At 30.6% G+C, this 22562-nt stretch overlaps 2 protein-coding genes across 3 annotated transcripts in view; one reads left to right on the top strand and one right to left on the bottom strand.

The window, feature by feature from the left end:
* The window catches only part of LOC123704297 (acetyl-CoA carboxylase), a 101975-nt gene that overhangs the window by 78147 nt on the left and 1266 nt on the right, over positions 1–22562 (bottom strand). Inside the window, exon 1 of one of the 2 annotated variants that reach the window (XM_045652612.1) lies at positions 8008–8368. The exons of the other annotated variant lie outside the window; for it this stretch is intronic. Coding sequence (XP_045508568.1) covers positions 8008–8095 — 88 coding nt within the window. The 5' untranslated portion in view covers positions 8096–8368. Of the gene's footprint in view, positions 1–8007; positions 8369–22562 lie in introns of those variants that run through there. 2 annotated transcript variants of the gene reach the window in all.
* LOC123704298 (breast cancer type 2 susceptibility protein homolog) lies at positions 10459–22128 on the top strand. The gene is made up of 9 exons (XM_045652618.1): positions 10459–10750; positions 11886–16393; positions 16816–16996; positions 17457–17664; positions 18153–18262; positions 18857–18958; positions 19443–19635; positions 20195–20291; positions 21001–22128. Exons 1-9 carry the CDS (start codon positions 10493–10495, stop codon positions 22100–22102), a joined length of 6759 nt encoding a protein of 2252 aa, XP_045508574.1. The 5' UTR covers positions 10459–10492; the 3' UTR covers positions 22103–22128.

The following is a 22562-nucleotide window of genomic DNA, read 5'->3' as shown; positions in this document are numbered from 1 at the left end:
GGAACTTTTACTGTATAATAGATGATAATAGTTAGTTCATAATCATTGTTATTATAGTTCATTGAAAAGTTACATTTGGGGTTGCGTTTTTTAGGAGGACGCATTTTATTTTTTTGATGTGTAGGGGGGGTTAGTGTGAAGCTATCACCAAGTTTGTGGGGTCGCCACCCTTGTCCCACGGCCGCCATCTTAAAAATAGCGCTTAATATGGTTTTTATGATATATCTCTTAAACTATTAATCTGATAAAAAAAAATTGTCAACATTATTTGTTGCAAATTAAATTTTCTACAATTTTGGTCCAGTAACTTTTTGTCATAGAACTATAAATAAAAATGTTATGAGTGAAAATGTTCAGAAATTAGCGATATTTATATTTTTCAATAAAACTTTTTTTTTTTATAATTTTACGAAGAAATAATATCAGACCATTTTTGTAGATTGTTGTAGTATTGTAGTTATATTGTAATACACGCGCTCTATACTATTCTAATATAATACTCTAAGCTTCTACTGGTAGCAGCAAGTAATATTTATTAGTTACACCAAGTACTTCCATAATTATGTTGTGCTAATTAATTAATTCCTAGTACCTACTTATCTCAGTTTATAAAGTTGTAAATGATTTCTTTATTTACTTTTATATTTACAATCTGACACAAACACTTTTACATTGCTTACATAATAAAAATTGATCACAATTTACTTTTGATATAAGTATTTTACACTGTGGCATAGCGCTAACGTTACGAAAAACAAACGACGCGAGGAGCGCGAGGAGCGCGTGTCACGCGAACGGCCCCGCACACCTCACCTCCAATCTTGCCTCGCGTTGAAATACCTCGCGTTAAGTTTGATGGTAAGTAGCCCGTGCATTAATTTAAAATAATTTGATGTTCATAAAAGTTTCGGATGCCATTCAAAATTAATGTCTGGGCAGGAAGGCTTGAAGTACTTTTGATTTCGAGTAGATTGTTTAACACAAAACATAATCATCTGGAGTGGAAATCATTGTCTTTCATATTAATAGGTACTACTATTGCTAGATAATAAAGTATCTACGTACTTCAAGCATAATTTATAAACCCTTCAACTAGAAGAATTTATCTATGTTATAGCAAGTAGGTATATTATATTCTATGGTTATAGTACAAATAACACTTCAGTACTATTTAAAAAAATTGTGCAAATTTTCGAGTTGAAAAATGTTTGTATTTCTATCGATCAGGGTCTGTTGGACCCTTAAGAAGCCAGAAGAGTATACATCACCGGTTTTTTTTAATAATTTTGAATTATAAGCAAGGTTGTGAGTTGTGACTGACGAAAGTATAGATTGCGCCAAATTCTGATGCGTAAAATAAGTGTTGAGTTGGATTAAAAAAATGTAAAATATTAGAGTAATGTTAAATACTAATCTATGCTATGACTGCTATGTGATTAAAACTTCTTCTACAAGAAGTCTAATTGAATGAATAAGTACCTATATGTTGGCGTTTGTGATTAAATAATCCTTTTACACTTGACCCCCAGTGAATTTAAGAATTTACACTTAGAAAATAGACAACAAAATCTTACGCTGCTCGATCATCGTTATACATTATACAATCGTTATACTTTGATGCTAAGCATTTTGCATATAAACTGCCACAAATTAATTCAACCTTGAGTGAAAACAAAATAAATATCTTAGGAACGAGTTATTGACGTAATAGTAACCTGTTATTCGTGTAATTTATAAAGGAAATACGTTACGATATTCCGTTTTCATTTGAGACGTCATTTGAAAAAAATACACCAGCAATTTAGGGTTAGCATCACAGGTTAGAATGATGTCTTAAAGCAGTTTTATTCCCAGTGTGAGAAAGTGATGGCGCTAGATGACCTATATAGCGCTGTTATTTTTCCACTCTAGAAGTAATACTGCCATAAGACGTAGCAGTATTATTATTTCCGTACGCCGCGGCCGCGCCGTACGCTTAGGGCTGATTTAACAATCCTTGGTTAAAACTTATACATCGAATAACGTATTAAACTACCATTTCAAAAATGTGTTATAATTGTCCGTATTTGACAGTTTACAGGTGACATTTTAATATGTTCGTGTAATACTTTATTGGACGGATTTTAACCAAGGCAAGGATACGTCAAAACGCTTCTACAGTGTATGTTATGAACAAGAAGCTTATATCGTTATGAATTATGAGCTTTACCTGTTATAATCAACACAATCTCATATTAATCTCTTTAATTACGTTACCGTTTTGCTAGCATTTATGCTAACCTACTATATGTTTTTATTGTATTATACATACGTATAACATAGGCTTATAAAAAATGTATTAGTTCTTACACTTATGACATCATAGATTTCAGAAAACGACCAATTTTTACAAGACAGTTAAAGAACTGACTACGCAGTCGGGTAATAAAAGGTATTTTACGTTATTTTTAATTTTTATGTTGAACTAGGTACATCAGCTAAACACTGATAATATATATCCTGTATATAATATCTTGACGCGTAGTGAAAATTTACATATTAAAATACACTACACATTAAAATATATTATAATTAGCATACCTATTCTCTATTTTTGGTTAAAACCACAGTTTTAAAATCCATATATAAAATTGTGGTTAACAGAACGTTTTTCCATATGAGTAGTGACAGTTAAGGTTTTTACCGTATTTTACTATTCTTAAATTGGCTACGAGAAGTGAAACTGATTTTTTCAATGGTCTGGCAATTTTGGAGTGATACTTGCAGCATGCTTATTATATTATACAGTATAGTTTTAGAATTGATTAGAATAAAAAGTAGGTAACTAGTTGCTAATTTTATCCGACTGATCTATAAAACTTAACCCAAGTTTTTCGAGTGCATACGTATTGTTTGTACGTAGTACGTACCTACCTAAAATGTATGATTTTTACATTCTAAATTGGAGTAGTTACCTACATTTTTTTAAATACAAGATAGTTACTAAATTGGAAATTTATTTCTTTCAAAACCTATCGTAATGCTGTTTCTATTGACAAGTGAAATCAATAACTAATATCTCAAAATATATTATAAGGGATGGGATGGAAAAATATTTAAAGTAGCCTTACCTTTAAGTAACCCGGATAGAACTAGTTACAATTCATCAATGTTACTACCAGAAACATTAAGACAATAATGTTGCATCTACACATACGTAATCTACATATAGGTCGTTCCTAACGATCACATGGAGATAATAATATAAGTACTTGTTTATAGCTGTTTTATGCACTTGAATGGTTTAAGAAAGTCGTTGAGTTATACGGACTTCAAACAAAGATGTATTCTGTTATAATTATTTATAGTTTTAGATATATTTTTTTAACAAGAAATGTTTCCGTGAAATTGGGATGACTAAGTAAATACTTTTAAAATCATTTTGTAGATAGTGTTTCAATTTCCTACAGGTACTCAAAAGCGAAAGAGCAGAAGAAATTCAATTTATAGCATGTAGATTTGCAATGAAAACAGTAATTGTTCCTGAGATCCAGGATAAAATTATTATTTCGTATCATGACGTGTAACAAATTAACATAACATTGCAGGTAAAAACATAATGGCTTAGGACATTAACTTTTTACTTGCTATATCTACATAATACTTAATACCTATCTTATTATCATGAAGGTATTCTTCAATTTAATTAGGTCTTGAGTTATATAGGTTACTAGCTGTGCTCCGCGGTTTCACCCGCATTTTTCAGCTCCTGTTGGTTTTAGCATGATGATATATCCTATAACCTTCCTCGATAAAATGGGCTATATAACACCGAAATAATTTTTCAAATCGGACCAGTACGTAGTTCCTGAGCTAAGCGCGTTCAAACAAACAAACTCTTCAGCTTTATATTCAGCTTCAGCCCATTGACCACCGAGCGGCCCGATCGGGAATAGACACAATAGATTTTCTATTGTGTCTGTGATTCCGGGGGCTGAGGCATAGGTACCTATAGATGAAAAAATATTTTATTTTCATAAAAAATATAGTTAGCACTTATGTATATAGCAGGTATAAAGCATATCCCTATAAAGTATGTAGTATGTAGTAATAGTTAAACAAAGTTGCTGTACTTATCTGTCCGTCCGTCTATAATGCATGCTTGAATCCTTAAAACTGCGCAACGGATTTTGATGCGGTTTTTTTTAATAGATAGAAAATTTATTTGGGAAGGTTTTAGGTAGTATATATTTGTTAAATTTTAAACAAAGCGGGCGTTAAGCTAGTTAGTTATAGGTATGCCCTGAGTCAGAAACTTCCGCTCTTCCTTGAAACTAGAATTCGAGGGCCAAGTCAATATATTTTTGTTTACACAAATTATTTATTTTAAATAATATGTCGTAACTTGTAATTCTATAAAATTATGCGGAATGAATAGGCCGGATTTTACCAACGAGGAAGTATTTGCAAGTTTGATGGACTGAGAAATTATCATAATGAATAAAATGAGCCTATTGCCTCTCAATAATAATGTTCTGGTGATGTTTGTAGTGTTCCGCATCCAAAGGGTAAAAATGGGACCTTATTACTGAAAATTCGCTATCTGTCTGTCTATATGTCCACCTCAACAGGCTGCATCTCATGAGCCGTAATACAGTTGAAATTTACAAAGATTATTTATTTCTGCTGCTGCTTTAACAACAATAAAATATAAACAATCGAGCTTAGAAAATAAACGCTTAGCACAGCCATAAATTATTGGTTGGCTATTTTTTTGCAGTTGCTCTTCAGCCTAATTGTACGGAACCTTGGTTTTACGGGTCCGACACGAACTTTACCGATATTCTTTTTATTATGGTTTTTTACTTGAAGATCGAATTTCTTCACTATTCCTTGGTACAAAAGGTAGATAATACAAAATCAAAATAAACATATTAAAAACTTGATTCGGCGGCATTGGTATAATTTTATTGCAAGTTTAGTAGTAATTAAAACACGTGTATATTTTATTAGGAATTTAAAACAGTTAGGTAATGTTTTTTTAACACATTAAGTGGTGTTTTTATTTACGTTATATTCTTGAGCATATTTTGCCTATGACTACATGGAATCAGGCCTCCTACCTATGACGGTTTAGACTTTAGGCCATAATCCAGCAACCTTACCATAATATTATGTGAACCTACCTATCAAAATAATATCATCTAACTATTTGGTTAAAATTATTTCTTTAGCAATTGGATCTGTGGCCACTATCCTAGTATGCCATATCTTCATACGTCAACATTGTGCAGAAAATTAAAAAAAAAATCAGTTTAATTTTTTTTGGTCCAGCTTCCCACTTTTGGTACCTAGTCAATAAATATTTTCCCATGTTTCGGTCAAGTAGGTATGTTGAATACAGTCAATGACCAATAACGAATGAACATCTTAAACAGAGGTCAGGATGTGTGAAGTCAAAAGAAGGATTTTACTTGAATGAATGAAGAACTTGAATGATTAGGTAGTTACATCTCGTTTTGCTTATCACAGGTCAAGGGAGATCGGTGAAAAATACTTTGTTGATAAGTGATAAGAAAAGTACAGCACATATTATGTTTTGCATGCATTTTGTGTAGGTGCATTAGTGACATCTAAATTTCTGAATACTACCTAAGTACTTTAAAAATTAATAAAAAATATTTTATTAAAAACAATCACACAACGTCTAGCCGTAGTAATCTGTGGCCTAGCCAGTAGTTACCTTTTACACAAATCTTTCTAGTTTTAAACTTTTTGTATAGTTTTATTTACGTACAACAATTTTCATTCGTTTATGAGATCTTTTAGCTTTTATTGTATCATGTTTTTTTTGCTAAAACTAAGTTAAGTATATAGAGAAGATATTTTGATTATAATAGGTGATTTCCTTACTCGTCTTCATTCTTGTTACGATCTACCTATATTTCCTTACTTTTCATTCATAAAGCCGATACCGTCGGAAATTTTCTAGAAAAGTTCAAACACGTCTTCTAAAACTTAATACTTTCCAAATTGTGTTATTGTGTCCACTAGCAAATTCTGGCCGTAAATAAAGATAGAGATAAAGAAGAAAAAAATAAATCTTCTTTAAATAAATCAAAAGTGACCTAGCGTTGCGTGTGGACCACGTGTGAGAATTTATTATCAGCTGGTGATAATACAAATTACATCGTATTTGTGTGAATGTTTGTTACTTTTACGAAAAACTACTCGACAGATTTGGATGAAACTTCACAGTAGGTAGGTAATATTATAGGTCATACATCAGAATAACACATGAGCTAACTATAATATAAACACTTGAATTCGCCCGTTGTTTCGTCGCGAAACAGCATGCCACAAAAACTATGTGCATATTTTAATACAAAAATGTGGTAGGTAGGTAGTTAGATAGGCACTTAAAAATTTTGAAACAATTAGCACACGTGACTTGCTATTTTCGCATAAGTATATAAGTAAGTACATAGTAGTACATAATATAATACGTTACTTTTGTAGAAAATGTATAATAAACGAAGTCCCTAATCTAATTTATGGATCATTCAATGTAAATATAGTGACAATGCCGTCAACAGTTCAAAGTAACACGTAAGTACTTAATACTTACTGTTACAGTTTTGATTTTAATTTGGAGTTTTTTTTTTTTTTTTTACTTTATTCCAATAATTATTAACAAGAATTTTGTTAAAGGAGGTTTTCAAATAGATTGTATTTTGTGGGTTTGTTGCGTTTTCTTTGAAAGCTAGTAATGCCTTTCGGTTGCTCACTATACTGACAATTTGAAGGTAGTTTAGTTTTTTGTAATAATTTTTTTTGAAGTTATAATTTTTTTGGCGCGATGGAGAAAAATGATGAGAGTGAATTTTTACGATGCGCGCGCACACCGACACCTAAATTTAACAATGTGAAGTTAGTTCTAGGTGTTCAAGTTGTATAGAAGTATAACTTCTTCTAAAGCGTGTACATAAGTACACACACTCTTTTTTTATTTACTTATAACTACTCTATTGTGAAATAAAATAATATCAATGAGTCACGATATCTTTAATCTTTATCGTGAGAATCTATAATAATTATTGTAAACAATTTTTTATAATCTAATCATTTATCTATTGTAAAACAAACAAATAGGTACTAACCTTGTGTATAAACAGAAAACAAACCAATAAAATCTCAATAAACAATCTCTTTTGGCAAACCAGGGAGTCTACGGTTCGTGTTACAGAAGCCTAATAACCTACTTACCAGTAAAAAAATCGATCAGAGAAACAGATGTGAAATTATTCTGCCCCATATGACTCCCATGTCCCTTGCCCCTACAAGGGACATGGGAGTCATACCTATTTAGTAATATGTGGTCATACCATAGGTATGTAAAAGTAACTATAAACTAATATTACATACTAAGTAATTTATTCCAAGAATACGTAGTATAATATTATTATTAGTCTGTGGTTTTAGTATAGGAAACTACAGGCGGAAAATCTATCATTTACTTTTACATTTTTTATATACATAGTTAGTGTAAGTTTACATAAAATATTACATTCCGTCGCCGCGCTCAATAAAAGCTATAAGGTAGGCACCTATGCAAATAAACTTTAAAGCATTTAATGTATCACAGAATATCCGATTTTAATGAGGAACCATAATCTGATTGAATAAATTTTGTTGATATAAGTAGGTATTTTATGCAAATTATATAGACGTAAAATCTGATCAATATTCTCTTGTATAATAATTTATAAAATAATGTAGGCACCTTATTGTCGCTAATAAAATATTAATAGTTAATACATTCAATGTTCATTTTATAATTCGCGGTAAATTTTGAATTAAAATTGGAATTTTCAAACAGAAAAGTTACTGGAAAATATCAAATTCCAGTGGTTTGCGACATAAATACAAAATAAAATAAATTTTATACGAATTAATAGGTACATAATGAGTATAATAATACTCAATTTTATTAAAATTAATTAAATAAGAAAATATAACATTACTCACGTTTAATAAATTCCTCACGCTCCTTAATTAGTGATTTTATAACATAACAAATGAATACAACTCCAACAAAAAACGCAATGATTAACATCAATTAAAAAAAAACTGAACACAACACAACACAGCCATTGAAAAAAAATTCAAAAATGCACGTCTTCCCGCCAACTATTTAGCCGACGAGTGTTCCCTAGGAATTAATCAGGTAGTCGATGTCAAGAGAGCGCTAATAAAATCCATTCCAAACGTCATAACATCGCGATTAAACGTTACTGTAATTATTAATTAGTGATGATCAAGTGCGCATCATTTTATTTTACGATGAATTTGTTCGAAAACAGGCTGACAAGCATGCTTCATTCACGCGGACTCGCGACTTCGCGAGTCGCGTTTGACAGCATGGTTAATGTTTCGTTATTTAAAAAATAAAGCGAGGTTATCCTTGAGACTGATTGGACGTCCAATCGTACAAAAAATATATAGAGCGGTTTGCAGCGCTTTTTTCAATGGAATTTTATAGAACTATCGTACGATCTTTTTGAACTCATGCCTACTGATATGATGTTTATGCCAATCATAATATAATAGGAGACTATATTTGGATCAATATTTCCTGAGCAGTAGTCGAGCATTGTATCTCATTAAAATTATGATTTACTGCGATAAAAATATTACTAGTGTAATTTAGTTGGAAATAGTTTACATAAATAATAATATCACTGCGAAAAATACCAAAATTATGGTTACAATAGGTAGTAGGTATATGTTGGTATAGTTGTTTTCTTATCAGAAGAATTTTATCAATTTAGGATACAATATAATAATACAGGTGATAATATAGGTAACTAACTTATAACAGTTAACCGTATCTCTCAAATTAAATTTTTTTTACTAGTTCTTAAATAATTGAAGTGGGTATTTACATATTATAACTAGTTACGGTATATAATTTTATTAAAAAAATAATAACGAGTGATTGTATTTATTACTCTATCAAATTTATTTATATGATAACTAAAAGTGTCACATCAAATAAAAAAAAAATAACATGTATACCTATCTAGGTACTTATACTAATAGTAATATCACAGACTAATAATAATATACTACGTATACAATATAATATTATAAAGGTGAAGAGTTTATTTTGTTTGTTTGAACGCGCTAATCTCAGGAACTACTTGTCCGATTTGAAAAATTCTTACGGTGTTAGATAACTTAGAGAGCCCATTTATTTGGAAGGCGCTATAATATAAAAATATAATATAAATATATTATCATCACGCGACACACAAGACTTTGTACATACAGAACAAATTCCTGTATTGTAGGTATGTTTATGTTTTTTTATTATTTCGACGAGAATAATTCAGTTACCTATTGGAAGCATTCCGTGTGAAAGGACAAATGGGGATAATATTCCGTTTTGAGTATATTTTTTTTTAAATTAGTGCCCCATAAACTGGCGAATATACTCTAAAGAATAAACTTACACTGTTTTTAAAGTTTTATATTATGATGTTGATGTACTGTAGGTAGATTAACATGTTAACTATATATTGCAATAGTAAGGTTTGATATATTATTGCAATAAAGAGGAGTTAAGATAGTTACTTAATTATTGAATTATTGTTAAAAAATAGATAAAACGTCTTCAAAATGTCCGAACTATAATAAAATGGGAATACACGGGAGGCACCAGCTTTCAAATAAAAAAAATATCAAAATCGGTTCACTTATTTGAAGAATCTGAGGTAGCAAAGTTAAGAAAATATGAATGAACGAGAATTTTATATTATACTAGCGGTCCGCCCCGGCTTCGCCCGTGGTACATGTTTACGTTTTCTCTCCATAATATAAGAACCATTGTGAAACCACCCTCGTACTCCAAGGAATATTATTAAAAAAAACATAACGAAATCGGTTCAGCCGTTTTCGAGTTATCAAAACATTTTGGGATTAATTTTGATATTATAGATTGGTAGTTATCATATTATTAGAAGAAAATAAATGTTAGACCCATATCAAATGTGCGAGAATCAATTCTTAACACATAGAAGCGAGCATAGAAGTGTGTCCACAGTGGTCCACACATAGAAAAGGTTTGTATGCACAGTTTGTATGGTTTGTATGACATTTTGCGATGAATGTTCAGCTTCCAGTTTTATACGTAGTTATACCAGTAGTAATAATTCATAAGTAATAAGTAATATTTTTATTTATACATATTTTTTTCAATGGAAGGAATCGTGAAGGTATCTTTTTTTTACAGAGAAATGTACTGTAATTTTTAATCTACCCTATAAAATTTGACATTAGGCCAAAGCACTAGGCCTTATGTCATTTCACATTTGTCACGATTCAGTGATTCACGAACGTCAGTTTTGTAAACAACATGAGTAATGAGTTGAAGTAAAAGTAAAAACTAAAAACGAAGTGAAAGAATAAACCAACATATTTCTGTTTAATGTGCTAATGTGATAAATCAGTTATGGATAAACACAATAATGATATATTAAACTTTGAACAGGCGTTAAACAAAAGAAGTGGTCATAAGTTTACATTATTATACGATAAAACAAGAATATTACCAAATACATGTAAAATAGAGGATGTTATTTCGGATGTTTCTAAGCAAATAAAAGCAATACAAAAGGCAGATTTAGTGAAAAAGGTGCCAAGACAATTAGAAAAATCAAATTTAATAAAACAATCGGAATTTTTACCACTAAACGTACTGTCAGATAAGGTACATTTACGCGCTTAAATTTCATAACTTTACTTTCCTGCATGTATCTTCATTTTAATGTCTTCATTTAGCTTTATTCGAAATTTACGTTTCATAAACTATGTCTATATGAATTTAAGTATTTTTTTTGTCAATGTTTAAGTTTCTTGATATTCCTATTTATCTTTTAGATATCATATCATCATTTAATTTAACATTATGCATAAGTAGGGTTTAATATCATTGCCTTTATTTCAATTTATAAAATAGATACATGATTACATATACATGATTTGCAATTTCTGATGTTAGGTATGGTTAGATCAAATTACTTCCTTTGTCAATTTTATATCCACTGTGAGAACACAGCTTTATTTTAGTTTTAATAACTCAGCCCCCGGAATCACAGACACAATAGAAAATATTATATTGTGTTGTAGCCCGATCGGGCCGCTCGGGACTCGATGGGTTAATTTTTTGACCATACTCCTTCACACTGGCTAAATGTAGATGTTTTATATTGTTTTTTATTGTGTTATTATATGTATGTATCTCGGAGATGTTATGTCAAAATTTAGTGTGAGTAAGTGATGAGAAGGCAAATGGATGCTTGGATCTCATATTATCAAGTTTAGAGTGAATGATAAATAATAAAAATTCTAAGTAATTGGAGATGAAATGTAATTTCAACTTAAGTTTGCTTGAAGCGCACTAATAATCCTAATTTTATCGATTGTCCAAAATTAATCAGAATTTAGATTTTCGTAATTATTAAACGTCACTCATAATAATATAATGAAATAGCAATGTCTGAATATATTTTAATCAACTCAAATAGTTTTATCAAAAAAGTAGTAAGTACTTATAGTTCCTTCAAGAACTAACTTTCTATGCAAAAGCTGCAGCCTCGTTGCAAAAAAAAAAATATGTTGCTTATATATTACACCAATATCGTAATTTTAGTAAGCTTGCTACCTTTTACCCAGGTTGCTAGGTGATAAGGCCGCCTAATAAACTATAATGGTTTTTTTTTGTTTAGTATAAATTAGCAATAAGTTTCCCATGTGTAGTTTTATTAAAGAGTAATAAATTAATACCAATACTCTCACATCTATTATAATTTCATGTGCTTAATTCATTTCTTTTTAACTTCCAGGTACAAAAACAAGAGATACAGAATAAATTCGAAACACAATGTGTTACAGATACACAATTGATAAATTTAGTTGATAATGCAGAAACTTTAGCTGCTCAAACTGGTATCACACAAGAATTTGAAACAACATTTTGTCATAAAACTGATAAAAGTGTTGCTAAAAAATTAATAGATACAGGGCAAAGTACAGATAAAAAAGAATCTGTTAAAAATGAAGCTGAATTCATAAGAGATGAACAAAATGCAGAAACATTAGGTCAAAGTGGTGTAACACAGGAATTTGATACTACATTTCGTTGTAAAGCTGATGTAAATGTAAATAAAGAATTAGTAGATACTGGGCAATGTATTGATTTAATAGAAACTGTAAAAGACAAAGAAGAATGTATGCAAGATGAACCAATTAAAGAGAAATCCAATGAAATTCATACAGCACATACACCACACAAACGGAGTAAAAATATTATTAATGATTATGAGCAAGAGATCTGTGATATCTTTGATAATTCAGATACTGAAGATAATTTAACAATTTTCGAACCATTAGAAGATAATACTAAAAGTCCTATTTTAAATAAAGTAAAACCAATAGTAATAAGAAACACACCAAAGCCATTAGTGTACAATTTAGAATCCTTTGAAAAGTTTGAAGCTCTTGCATTACCAGTTATAGAAGAAAATGCTGATTTACGAATAGCAAAGAAAATAATAAATTCACAGCTTGTTAATGGAGAATTATGTATACAAAGCCATAAAAATCCTACCCTACAATATAGGGAATCATCTAAAAGCCCTGTTTTCGAAGTTAAAGTCAAAAGAAGAAATAGTGATACAAGATCTATGACAAAAGACGATCAACAAAGTATTGAAAATAAAAGTATTATAGAAGATGAAATACTATTTAGTAGTGATGAAGAAAACTACGAACCAGCAAGAGAAATAGACGATTTACCTCTAACTTGTGCTTTAGAGACTTCCTTTTATAATCAAACTGGTATTCTTGATAAAACAATGTATGTCGGATTTCAAACAGCAAGCAACAAGTCTATACAAATACATACAGACTCTTTTGTGAACGCGAAAAACGTTTTAGAAGACAGTGATGTTGATATAAAGGATCTTGTTAATGTATTTGATGGTACATTTATTGAACCTTCTAAATTAGCATCATCAGAAGCAAACATTAATGAACAAAATGTCCTGGAAGCAACAAGGCTAACTACTATTGAAAAATCTGTTGCAACAGATATAGGTAAAGTTCAATTTGAAACAGCAAATGGCAAATCTATTGAAATATCTGACCAGGCTTTACGAAAAAGTGAGCTTTTTCTTGAAGATGTGCAAAAAAATTTGATTGACTACAATGTAGAACTAGAATTTGAGAAAGAAAGTAAATTGGTGGTAAATAAAATAGAAGTAAGAGATTTAAAAAGTCCTAAATATGTTAGAGATGATACACACGAAATATTTAATAAGAAAATTGAGAATGATGGCATTGACGAACCCAATAAAATAAATGATGACATTATATTACAAGAATTTGAAAATAGTATGTTAAATGAGGAGCAAGATGATCCTATTGTATTAAATAAGCAATTTCAAACATCTGAGAAATCTATATTACAACACGATTTTCAAGGATTTAAAACAGCTAGTTTAAAACCGATAAAAATTACGGATCAGGCACTTTTAAAGACAAGGAAAATATTTGACAACATTGATAATGATACTGATAATAATTTTCCAAACATTTTGCAGAGTAGCATTAAGTCTGATGGTATACATGGTGTGCCTAATTGTGTAGGATTTTCAACAGCTAGTAATAAAGAAATAAAAATATCTAAAACAGCCTTATTAAAAAGTAAAATTATATTTGAAGATATTAATAAAGATTTGAAGACAAGTGAAAATATTGAACACAATGAAAGAGAAGTTACTTCTATGGCTAAAGAAAGTAAAAGTGATATTCCTAACGATTTTTATATCCCAGTAAAACAATTAAATGACAATGAAATAAGAAATAACAAGTTTGGTGGATTCAAAACTGCAAACAATAATCCGATAAAAGTATCTTCAAAAACGTTGGCAAAATATAAAAATATTTTTCATGATATAATTGATGGCACTGAAAATCAACCACATGAAAACTCACATCAAACTAAAATCAAACCACAAGCAAAAACAATTGATAAAACTGATAAAAGTGAATGTAAAGAGAAAGGTTTGAAGTTTGAAAAGAACAATAATCATAACACAAATACAAAGTTCTCCTTCAAAACAGCAAATGAAAAAATTGTTGAGGTATCGGAAGAATCGTTGATATCTAGCCAAATGTTGCTAAAAAAATCTGGTATGGATAGTAGTAATAAAATACGTGACTTTACTTTTAAGGGTTTCCAGACCGCAAGTAATAAGCAAATAAATATATCGAAAGAAACACTTGCAAGAAGCAAAAGAATATTTGCTGATATTGAATCAGATGTTGATGAAGAAATACATATAAAAAAGATTAAAAGCGAAACAAAACAACGCTCAAAGGAAAATACAGAAATGCAGAATTTCAAAGGATTTCAAACAGCTAGTAATAAGAATATAATAGTTTCGAAACAAACTTTAGAAAAATATAAAACAATATTTGATAACATAGATGCAGATATGGGGAACGATTTTCTAAAAGAATTCAATCCTAATCATGAACGAACAACGTCAGCATGTCGAAATACTAAACAAGCAGTTGATACATCTAAAGATGCAATTTTGGCTAATTCTGTATTACTAGATCCGATTGAAAAATCTTCGAGTAATTTTAAAGGCTTTAAAACAGCAAGCAATAGACCAGTCAGTATATCAAAAGAAGCTCTAGCTAGAACAAAGAATATTTTTAGTGATATAGATATTAATATTGAAAGTAATTTAGGGATACCTAAAGTTAAACCTGAGAAAGAAGTTTCTTCAGTGAAATTTCAATTTCAGACAGCTAATAATAAACCTGTTCACATCTCTGAAGAAGCAATTATTGCCAGTCAAAAATTGTTCCATGATGAGAAAGTTCATACTTCCATACCTAAATTCCAAGGATTCCAAACAGCTAGTAAAAAAAGTATAGCAATTTCAAAAGAAACTCTGGATAAATATAAAACAATGTTTGATGATATAGACACTGAATTGAAAAATGACTTTGTTCAAGAAGCTAAAGAAACAGATAAACCTAATACAGTAACTAATAATATAAATAAAGTTGATATAACTGAGGATGCCTTAGCTAATCCTGTATTACTGAATGATCCAATAGAAAAATCGTCAAGTAATTTTAAAGGCTTTCAAACAGCCAGCAATAGACCAGTCAAAATATCTAAAGAAGCTCTGGCTAGAACTAAGAATATTTTGAATGATATAGATATTGATACTGAAAGTAATTTAGATACAGGTGAAGTAAAACCTGAACAAAAAGTAACTTCTATAAAATTTCAATTTCAAACAGCCAATCGTAAAACAGTTGATATCTCTGAAGAAGCAATTATTGCTAGTCAGAAATTATTAAATGATAATATAGAAAACATACCTAAATTACAAGGATTTCAAACTGCAAGTAATAAAACAGTAAAAGTATCAAAAGAAGCACTTGCAAAAAGTAAGAAAATATACAATGATATAGATTTACATCCTGACCAAATGCCAAAAGATAATTTGTCTATACATACGTCGGATTCAAAAGCACCCAAAAAGACAAATCAATTTGGTCCCAAGAGTGTAAATGTTGAAGAAAAAAAGTCTATTAACAATGACTGTGACGAAATCAACATGAAAGATATATTCAACACTCAAGTGGTAACTAACTTTGAAAATACGCTATACACAGAAGATTTCTTAAAAGAAAGAACGCCTGTGCAATGTAAAAGATCGGGAAGTCCTATTGTCTCTTGTCCTAAGTCCAAAAAGCGGAAATTTCAAGCTCCCGCCAGCGTTGTCAGAAATATTTTGAGCGCGAAAATTGACACCTGTCAAACGAAGACCGATAAAATTTACGCATTTGACGACAGTTATAAGAAAACAAAGAAGCTCTCATTAAAAGACTTAGATAACATTAAAAATAATGATATTCCAAGAATAGAAGATTATATACTTAATTTTAACTACGAAAATATGTTAGATTACAAATTTAAACCAGAGAGAAATGAAGTGACAAATGACATATGGTCTACCGATAAAATAAAAGAGGTTTTTTCGGAATTTGTTAATAATAAAATAATACCGTTAGGCTGGATAGAAAATCACTTAAAATTGATAATTTGGAAGTTGATTTCATACGAAATAAGATTTCCCCATTGCTTCGAAAGAATATGTACTGTGAAAAATGTGCTTGAACAGTTAAAATATAGATATGACAGAGAGTTATATAATGTGCAAAGGCCAGCTTTAAGGAAGATTCTAGAAAGGGATGATGTTGCTAGTAAATCTATGGTTTTAGGTGTTGTTGGGGTCTATGTAGATGGTGTGTATGTGAGCAGGTAAGATATAATATATTTGACTAAATTTTATTAAAATTATTAAGTAACCTTTTGTCCTTGCTGTTGTCAAAGTTCAAAGATAAAAAATGCAATATCTGTATTAATTATGTTATTCATAAACTATGCATGTGTGAAGTTTCAAATAGTACAAGTGACATTATTACATAAATTGTAGGTGAAGGTAAAATAGCATGACTTTTCGTATAAATATTTATTAATGAAAAATTCAAAACTGCTGAATCAATTTTATAAGCATGAAATCATCTCTTAGAATTTTTCTTTTTTTTATTGACGCTTACAAATTGCCTAGCATTTATGTGAATTTCGAAAATTAGGTACACAAAATTTGAATAGACTTATTTCCAAATATCTATTGTTGTCTATTTTTTGCACTGTTGTTTATTGCTTGTCTATTTTTTCAGTGTTACCAGTTTGACAGATACCATAGAGCTACTATTGACAGATGGCTGGTATTGCCTAAAAGCGAGCATAGACAAATATATTTCTAAACTCGTTTACGACGGGAAAATATCTGTGGGCATGAAACTTTTCATTCATGGGGCTGAGTTGGTCAATTGTGAACAAGGTGTAGCACCTTGGGAGGTGAGATATAATATTTAAGTAAGTTTTATTACGAAAATGACTGAAACAATGCTTTCCGAATCGGTGGTAAATGGTAAAATATGCAATGACGATTCAAAAGTGCTTCTAGAAGAAGTCTAATTGAATAAATCAATGTTTGAGTTTGAAAAGTATGTAATTCAAATTTAAAATAATTTATTGCATAATGTTGAATCACAATCAATTCAAGAAGTCACGCGTTTTAGTAATTAGTAGAATAACATATTTTGTATTTAAACTATGTAGTTTCTTGCCAGTTCTTTTCCGTAGAAACTGCTTTCCGAATCGGTGGTAAATGGTAAACCTGTTATGGCAATTCAAAAGTGCTTCTAGAAGTTTAATTGATTGAATTAATGTTTCGAGATAGAGTTAACCTTTATTTTAATCAGTAGACCGTACTATTATTTATAAATTTAATCAACATTTATTTTTTTTTCTTCAGGACACATCATCCGTGCGTTTAAAAATCTCCGGAAATTCGACACGTAGAGCCCGCTGGGACGCGCGGCTCGGTTACCATGGCAACGCGGCCATGTTGTCCCACCTGTCAACTGTCAGGCCGGAAGGCGGGAAAGTGTCGAAGTTGCACGTTTTTGTTACCAGAGTTTATCCTATGTTGTATATAGAGAAGTTTGAGGATGGCAGCACTGGTAGGTATTTGAAAGTAATTTTACGTTATTTTTAAAACTTGTAATAGACATTGAGATAATATTACTTCATATGGAGGACACACCACGAACAAAATCTGTGCGCCATTTTTTTGCTCTAACTAAGTTTTAAAAATTATTATCTAGTTAGGTATTTACCGATGAAAGTAATTCCTTTGCACTTTTCTGTATTATTTGTATTATTTTTGCAATATCGTAACACACACGAAGGCATATTTGATGCGTTTCACTTTAAAACAAATAAAAAATGAGCGTGCAGTTACGCCATATGGCGTATGTTCAGCGGAACATAAGTGATGTAGGCGGTGTCGTCTCCATAATATGTATATCTCAATGATAATAGATGCATTCTTAATTCTTATTTTTATAATTGTCTCATTTAAGATTAACGTAGGAAAAAATTCAAGTAAAAATCAGAAGAATACCTGAAAACTCTAATTTTTGTTAGCATGTTTTTAATTTTATTACAGTTACACGTTCAGAAAGATTGGAAAACTTATTTCAAATGAAATATGAAAATGATCGACAGTTGATTTTGGAGAAAATCTATGAAGATGTAGGGAAGGAATTTTGTGATCAGGTAAATGGTCTATCTAATTAATTATTGTATTTATATGCGTGACGTGCTTACGAAAATCCTTGATTTATTAAGCTATTGCATAGCTTCTATCGCGGGCCGTGAGCGCGGGGACCGAATCGAGAAATTCCGTAACGAAAAAACCTCACGCTCCCCACTCCGACGGGTGGAGGTGTGGCTTGAAGGCATAGCATGCAATAGCGCAACCGCGGCAGTCTCCGAGTGATACACGTCTTTTTTTTCTATAAATTTTTAGTAGGATGTTTGTAAAAGATGAACATGTCCATAGCTGATAGATAATAATAATATATAAATATATCTACTACAAACATACTGCGCGATCGAGAAGTTTCCAAAAAAAAAGATACACATATTTAACATCCTTATACTAATTTAACTATGGAGTTACTTGCCGGTTCTTCTCCATGGATACTGCTTTCCGAAGGGATGGTAAATGTTAAAAATATGTTATGACGATTCGAAAGTGCTTCTAAAAGAAGTCTAATTGAATAAATAAATGTTTGAGTTTGAATATACTGTCGAATTAATAAGAATGAATTATATTTGGACTATTATTATATTGAAAATTATTTCTAGGAGTCGCAAGATTCAGAAAACTATATGGATAGTGGAAAATTTGAGTCCGGTTCGCAAATTGCGAAAATCATGAAGAAACACAGGGACCCTGCTGAATTTAGGGTAAGTACTTATTTTAATATAATCATAACTTTTAAAACTAGTAGATAATTAATGATATAAAGGTTAAGCAACACACGATGCGGCCAGACTATTGATGGGAAAATGCTTTATGGTTTGGCTTTGCTTTTTAAACAATCAAACAAATTATTCTTCCATTTTATGAGTCTATGAAAAAGTTGATTTTTTAAGAGACTTTAAAGTCTGAAATTGCATAATTTTTATAAGAATTTGCTGTTTTGTTTTAATCTAATAATTTCCATTGTTTGTTTTAAACTATATACTACACTAGCTTACCGCTCGCGGCTTCGCCCGCTTTCTCTAAAACGATTTGAGATTTAAACTATCCTATCTCTCAAGTTGGATCGAACTGCACATGGTGTGCGAATTTTATTATAATCGGTTAAGTGGCTTAGGAGTCCATTGAGGACAAACATTGTGACACCAGATATTAAGATAAATAAGTAAAAAAAATCTTTTTCTACAGGCAAATTTAACAGAATCCCAATTAAATCTCTTACAAGAATACACAGTGAAACGTAAAGATAAACAAATAGAAATAATGCAAGAGAAAGTAAGAGAGAGAATAAAGAACAGTTCGCTCGGTGTTGCCAGGAGTGTGGTGCCATTGTTGAAGATCAGGGTTGCCAGTGTGGAAAATGAATGTAGGGTTTGTAAAGGTGAGTTTTAATTTAAATGATGACCCTTAATAGGTATGGAAATTTTTTTTAGTTAAAGCTCTTGTATTTAGTAGGTGCATAATGTATTTTGTTGTATTTAAACTTCTTTTAGAAGCACTTTTAACACCTTTTCAATTTGATTAGTTGATTTTTGTTTATTGGTATGTAAATGATAAGCATTCTATGCTATTTCAAAGTTATATAATAGCTCATTAGATATCGAACTCTCTTGATTTAATACACTCATTCTTAACATTTTAATTGATAACCTCAAAAAATACTTAACCGATTTTGAAAATACTTTAAGCATTACAAAAATCACATGATTCTTGAATGGTATAGAATATATTGTTTTAGTTTTATCCCTTTTGGTGTATATTTTTATAATAACGTAAAAAATTCCTTGTAGTAAATTTATTTTTTTCGTTTATAAACAAAATTAATAATAATTATTTGTTATAATGTATCCTAGGCTAAGTCTTATTTTGTAATTTATCTTGAGCAATAAAGCATAAATAAATAAATAAAATTGGAAATATTTTTATGTCTTATTTTTAAGGAATGCTCTCAATATGGCGGCCAAATGAAGCCCTCCAAGAAGTGATCACTGAAAATACATGGATAGATGTGTATAATGTTGTTCCTACAGCTATTCGGTAAGATATTAAGTGTGAGCGAGACAGATAATGTGCGAGTGAGATGGCATGATGTTTACCATAGAGAAAGATATTATAAATAATTATCTATGTAAGTATTTATTTAAAACTATATATGTATGTTTATCAGCCATCTGGTTTCTATAACACAAGCGAAAGCTTAGTATGGGATGAGATCGTGCCGTGTGTGAGAATTGTCCTGAAATATTTATTTATAAATATTTCTTTTAGGGTATGATTATTTTATGGTCTCTTAAATTTATGAATGCAGTAATATAATGGTCATTTTTTTAACTGAATAATTTCTAACAAAGATTATTTTAGAGCCTTCTTATTTGATAATTGGAAACTGAGTGCAGTTGTAAGGTGAAATTATGAAGCAGTATATTTACTAAATTTTCTTAGTTCTTCATATTGTGAATATGAAATTATTAATGTTTGCATATTTCTCTTGTAATGTACTAACGTTTAAAGCCTATAATGTAACCGTTGATTATCGTTAGTCTTAGAGGTAGCGCGCACGAGCAACTTTGTCTCCTTCACTATTTAGTCTCTCCCATCAACTGTATGAGGAGTTGCGTCGCTACGTGCGCGCACTTTCTTACTAGCCCATAGAGTTGATGGGAGAGACTAAATAGTTGCGGAGACAAAGTTGCGCATGCGTGCTAGCTCTTAGAATTTGTGCCATAATTCAGTTTAATTCTTTCAGGAACTCAGAAATACAGCTATCAGCAAACAGAAACTCTATATTTCAAAAATCAAAAGTCACACAATCCGAGAAAATTACTTCATGCACAGATTATCTAAAACGACAGTGTTACCAGATAAAAGATATTCGAAATTCAAATTTATGTACAGAAAATAATGAAGTCGATACAGTCGGTTTTATTATATCAATCGAACCTTCAAATAAAGATTTTGAAAATTCCAAACAGCTATATCAAAATATTTATTTAGCAGATGAAAATAAAAATTTAATATGTATCAACTTTTGGGGCGGGATTAAGAAGTTTGGTTTCGAAAATATACTTGACACTGGTCAAGTTATCGCCTGTGTAAATTTACAAAAACGATCTGGCAACACCATGAGAAACATACCGCAGTATCGTGCTACTGAATTTTCGTATTTTACCAAAACACCAAAATATGATTGTTTAAGAAAATTGTGTATGGAATTAATAAAAGTATTCTCTGGGTTGGATAGGAGAAAATTCTGTCTTGATTGTGTTGCTATAAAGAATAATAATGCAAATACAAATCATCGTTTACCAGACGTATCTCCGTATAGATTGAATAATAGTGATTACAATATTGCCAAGAATAAAAACTTTATTGATTCACCAATAGCCAGAGACGCAATTTTGAACTTAAGCAGCTCAGATTTTGAGTCGACTTTCAAACAAACAGACACACACAAAATGTCTCCTAGCAAGTTACTACGTAAGAAGAAAATCAACGAAAAGATATCCAAATTAAAATATTACGGTGAACCACCTCCCTTGAGTCCAATGAACATAATTAATTTGTCGAAAAATGTTACAAATGCCTTCAAAAGTCCGTTAACGTCAAAAAATGACAGTTTAAATGTTGCCAGTAAAGATATTTCAACACCTTTACGCACAGATAAAGAAAATTCGAATTTGGACTGTAGTCCAGTATTGTCTACGGGTAGAAACGTTGTAAAAAGGATAATTAGCGTGAATCCAGTGAAATTAAACTTTAATAATGATGAAATAAGTGAAAAACAAGAAAACACAATCGATCCTTTTGCAGAGGAATTTGATGCCAGTCCGCCTTTAAGTTTAGATTAATTATAATTTCGCTTCGTCTGTACATTGTCGAACCAACATTTGTACGCTTGTTTACTGTACATTGTACTTGTACATTGCTTAAGATCATTACAAGATCAAATGCATAGTTTACGATTCTATAAAGGACATACAGACAAACTTTCATTTGTATATACATATATAGATTGCATATGGTGCAGAAAATTTATTCATTTCGCAAATTGTGTTGTTCAAAACTGCGCATTTGGAATTTTAATAGTTTTATAATTACCGCTATAAATAATATTCATTGGAAGATATCTATGCCAGAACATGTTAAAGTATGTATTTAGTTCCTGTACCTGTTTTATAAATAACTAGCTTCCGCCCGCGACTCCGTCCGCGCGGATGTCGGTCTTTGCGTGGATGGTTTATTTCTCCATTTTGAGTAACTCGGACAATGACATCTTATAAATATCTATTGGACCCAAATACGGCTAGG

The sequence above is a fragment of the Colias croceus genome, chromosome 29 (genome assembly GCF_905220415.1).
Source record: "Colias croceus chromosome 29, ilColCroc2.1".
Classification (NCBI taxonomy): domain Eukaryota; kingdom Metazoa; phylum Arthropoda; class Insecta; order Lepidoptera; family Pieridae; genus Colias; species Colias croceus.
Note: the sequence above shows the minus strand (reverse complement) of the source record. Positions and strands in the feature narration are given on the sequence as shown.